Source organism: Moschus berezovskii, chromosome 14 (assembly GCF_049115385.1).
Source record: "Moschus berezovskii isolate FMDL1 chromosome 14, NW_MosBer_1.0, whole genome shotgun sequence".
Taxonomy (NCBI): domain Eukaryota; kingdom Metazoa; phylum Chordata; class Mammalia; order Artiodactyla; family Moschidae; genus Moschus; species Moschus berezovskii.
In genome coordinates, this window is record NC_142473.1 from 83,302,753 (window position 1) to 83,305,551 (window position 2,799).

A 2,799-nucleotide genomic window follows, 5' to 3' on the forward strand; every position below is an offset into this window, starting at 1 on the left:
CAGATGACACTACCCTTATGGCAGAAAGTGAAGAGGAACTCAAAAGCCTCTTGATGAAAGTGAAAGAGGAGAGTGAAAAGGTTGGCATGAAGCTCAACATTCAGAAAACAAAGATCATGGCATCTGGTCCCATCACTCCATGGGAAATAGATGGAAAAACAGTGGAAACAGTGTCAGATTTTATTTTCTTGGGCTCCAAAATCACTGCAGATGCTGATTGCAGCCATTAAATGAAAAGACGCTTACTCCTTGGAAGGAAAGTTATGACCAAACTAGATAGTATATTAAAAAGCAGAGACATTACTTTGCCAACAAAGGTCCATCTAGTCAAGGCTATGGTTTTTCCCGTGGTCATGTATGGATGTGAGAGTTGGACTGTGAAGAAAGCTGATCGCTGAAGAATTGATGCTTTTGAACAGTGGTGTTGGAGAAGACTCTTGAGAGTCCCTTGTACCGCAAGGAGATCCAACCATTCTGAGGGAGATCGATCCTGGGTGTTCATTGGAAGGACTGATGCTAAAGCTGAAACTACAATACTTTGGCCACTTCATGCGACGAGTTGACTCACTGGAAAAGACTCTTATGCTGAGAAAGGTTGGGGGCGGGAGGAGACGGGGACGACAGAGAATGAGATGGCTGGATGGCATCACCAATTCTGTGGACATGAGTTTGAGTGAACTCCGGGAGTTGGTGATGGACTGGGAGGCCTGGTGTGCTGTGATTCATGGCGTCGCAAGGAGTCAGACACGACTGAGTGACTGAACTGAACTGAACTGTATCTCAGGTATATTTCTTCTCAATATTCAAACATTCTTTAAGATATTAAAAGGCTTTCAGTTCAGTTCAGTCGCTCAGTCGTGTCCGACTCTTTGCGACCCCATGAATCACAGCACCAGGCCTCCCTGTCCATCACCAACTCCCGGAGTTCACTCACACTCATGTCCACAGAGTTAGATGATCATTATTTTGTCTCACTCTGAAAGTGTGACATAAACATAATTTTCTTTCTTTTTTTCTTTTAAACTGAAGGTGATACTTTAAATCACAGTGCAGTTTAAAAATCACATTACATTCATATGATATATATATATATATATATATAAAATTTTCTCAAGAGATTGTATCCCATTGTGTCTTCATCACTAAAGAATCAATATGCACTTCGGGAGACAAGAGTTCCATCCCTGGCTTGGGAATATCCCCTGGAGGGGGGCATGGCAACCCACTCCAGTATTCTTGCCTGGAGATTCTCCATGGACAGAGAAGGGGTCGCAAAGAGTAGGACACTAATCAGCGGATAAGCACACGTTTGAAGAAAAATGTAATAACCATCAACGCACTGTATAAAGCACATTTAAGAAAGTGCTTTCCTGTCTCTTCTCACTCAAAATTACATTTGGTGAGAAAACATTTTGGTGTTGGCTAGTTTTCTGATGGTCTCCTTCACATCATTATTTCTAAGGCTGTAGATAAGGGGATTTAGCATGGGGATCACTACTGTGTAAAGCACAGTGGCTACTTTGATGAAGAGCCATGAGCTTCTGGAGTTGGGTACACAGTAGAGAAGAAGCATGACCCCGTGGAAAAGGGTGATGGCGGTCAGGTGGGAGGCACAGGTGGAGAAGGCTTTTCGGAGTCCACCAGCTGAAGGCATCTTGATGATTGTGACAATTATGAAAATATAGGAGGTGAGGATAACCAGGAGGCTACACACCTCATTGAGAATAGAAATGATAAAACATGTCATCTGACTGAAGTAAGAGTCAGAACAGGAAGCAGAGATGATGGCAGAATACTCACAGCCAAAGTGATCTATGACATTAGAACCGCAGAAGGACAGCTCCAAAAGAGAACACATGATAGTCAAGGAACACGTCCCACCCCATGTGTAGGTTCCAGCAACCAGGAGGCTGCAGAGCTTAGGAGACATAGCAACTGTGTAGAGCAGGGGCCTACAAACAGCCACAAAGCGATCATAGGCCATCACTGCTAGCATGAACATCTCCGTAATGACAAGTGTGCAACCAAAGAAGAACTGCATCATGCAACCCATGTAGGAGATAGTCCTTGTGTCCACAACCAAGATCTCTAAGAGTTTGGGTGTGGTTATAGAAGAGTAACAAAAATCGAGAAAGGAGAGATGGCTGAGAAAGAAGTACATGGGGGTGTGAAGTTTGGGACTGATTCTGATGATCACGATCATACCCAGGTTCCCCACCACAGAGACAGTATAGACGCCGAAGAAGACCAGGAAGAGGGGCGCCTGGAGCTGTGGGCATTCTGAGAAGCCCAAGAGGACGAAGGTGATCCCAGCACTCTGGTTTCTCTCCTCCATCATCACGGTTCCTGCCAGGGAAAACCAGAGAGGTCACCCTAAGCAACCAGGCATGACAGAAATAGACGGTATTTTTTTCCAACCTGGACAGGGGACTGGTCTGCAGTGGTGAAGTCTGGGATTTCCCAGGAATGCAAATAAGACACGGTTGGAGCCCAGATATACCGTGTGTCTACAGGTGTGGAGAGTGCAAGTCAGCTTCTGAGGGAGGGGCAAGGAGAGGATGGACCGGGATGAACTGAGTGTCAAGGTGACTCAGAAAATGTCCTTGTTTGAATTTTCTCAACCTTCTCAGCTCTGTCTCCCTTTTCTCCACATGGATAATTCCTTTCTTTAGCTTCATTTAATTGAAATTGTTGATTACACTTGCAAATTCTTATGTTTGTTCAGGCCATTCTAACTGCTCAAGAGGTCTTCTCTCACTTTTCCTTAGTGCTCTCCAATCAGAGAGAGGCTTCCCAGGG

General features: G+C 44.8%; 1 protein-coding gene across 1 annotated transcript; it reads right to left on the reverse strand.

Moving 5' to 3' along the window:
* Positions 1-1,390: 1,390 nt before the first annotated feature.
* Positions 1,391-2,338, reverse strand: LOC129554112 (olfactory receptor 1165-like). Its single transcript, XM_055422745.2, has one exon. The coding sequence runs from the start codon at positions 2,336-2,338 to the stop codon at positions 1,391-1,393; it is 948 nt and encodes a 315-aa protein (XP_055278720.2).
* Positions 2,339-2,799: the final 461 nt, after the last annotated feature.

Coding starts and splice junctions, on each gene's coding strand:
- LOC129554112 (XM_055422745.2), bottom strand. CDS start 2,338: ATGATGGAGGAGAGAAACCAGAGTGCTGGGATCACCTTCGTCCTCTTG.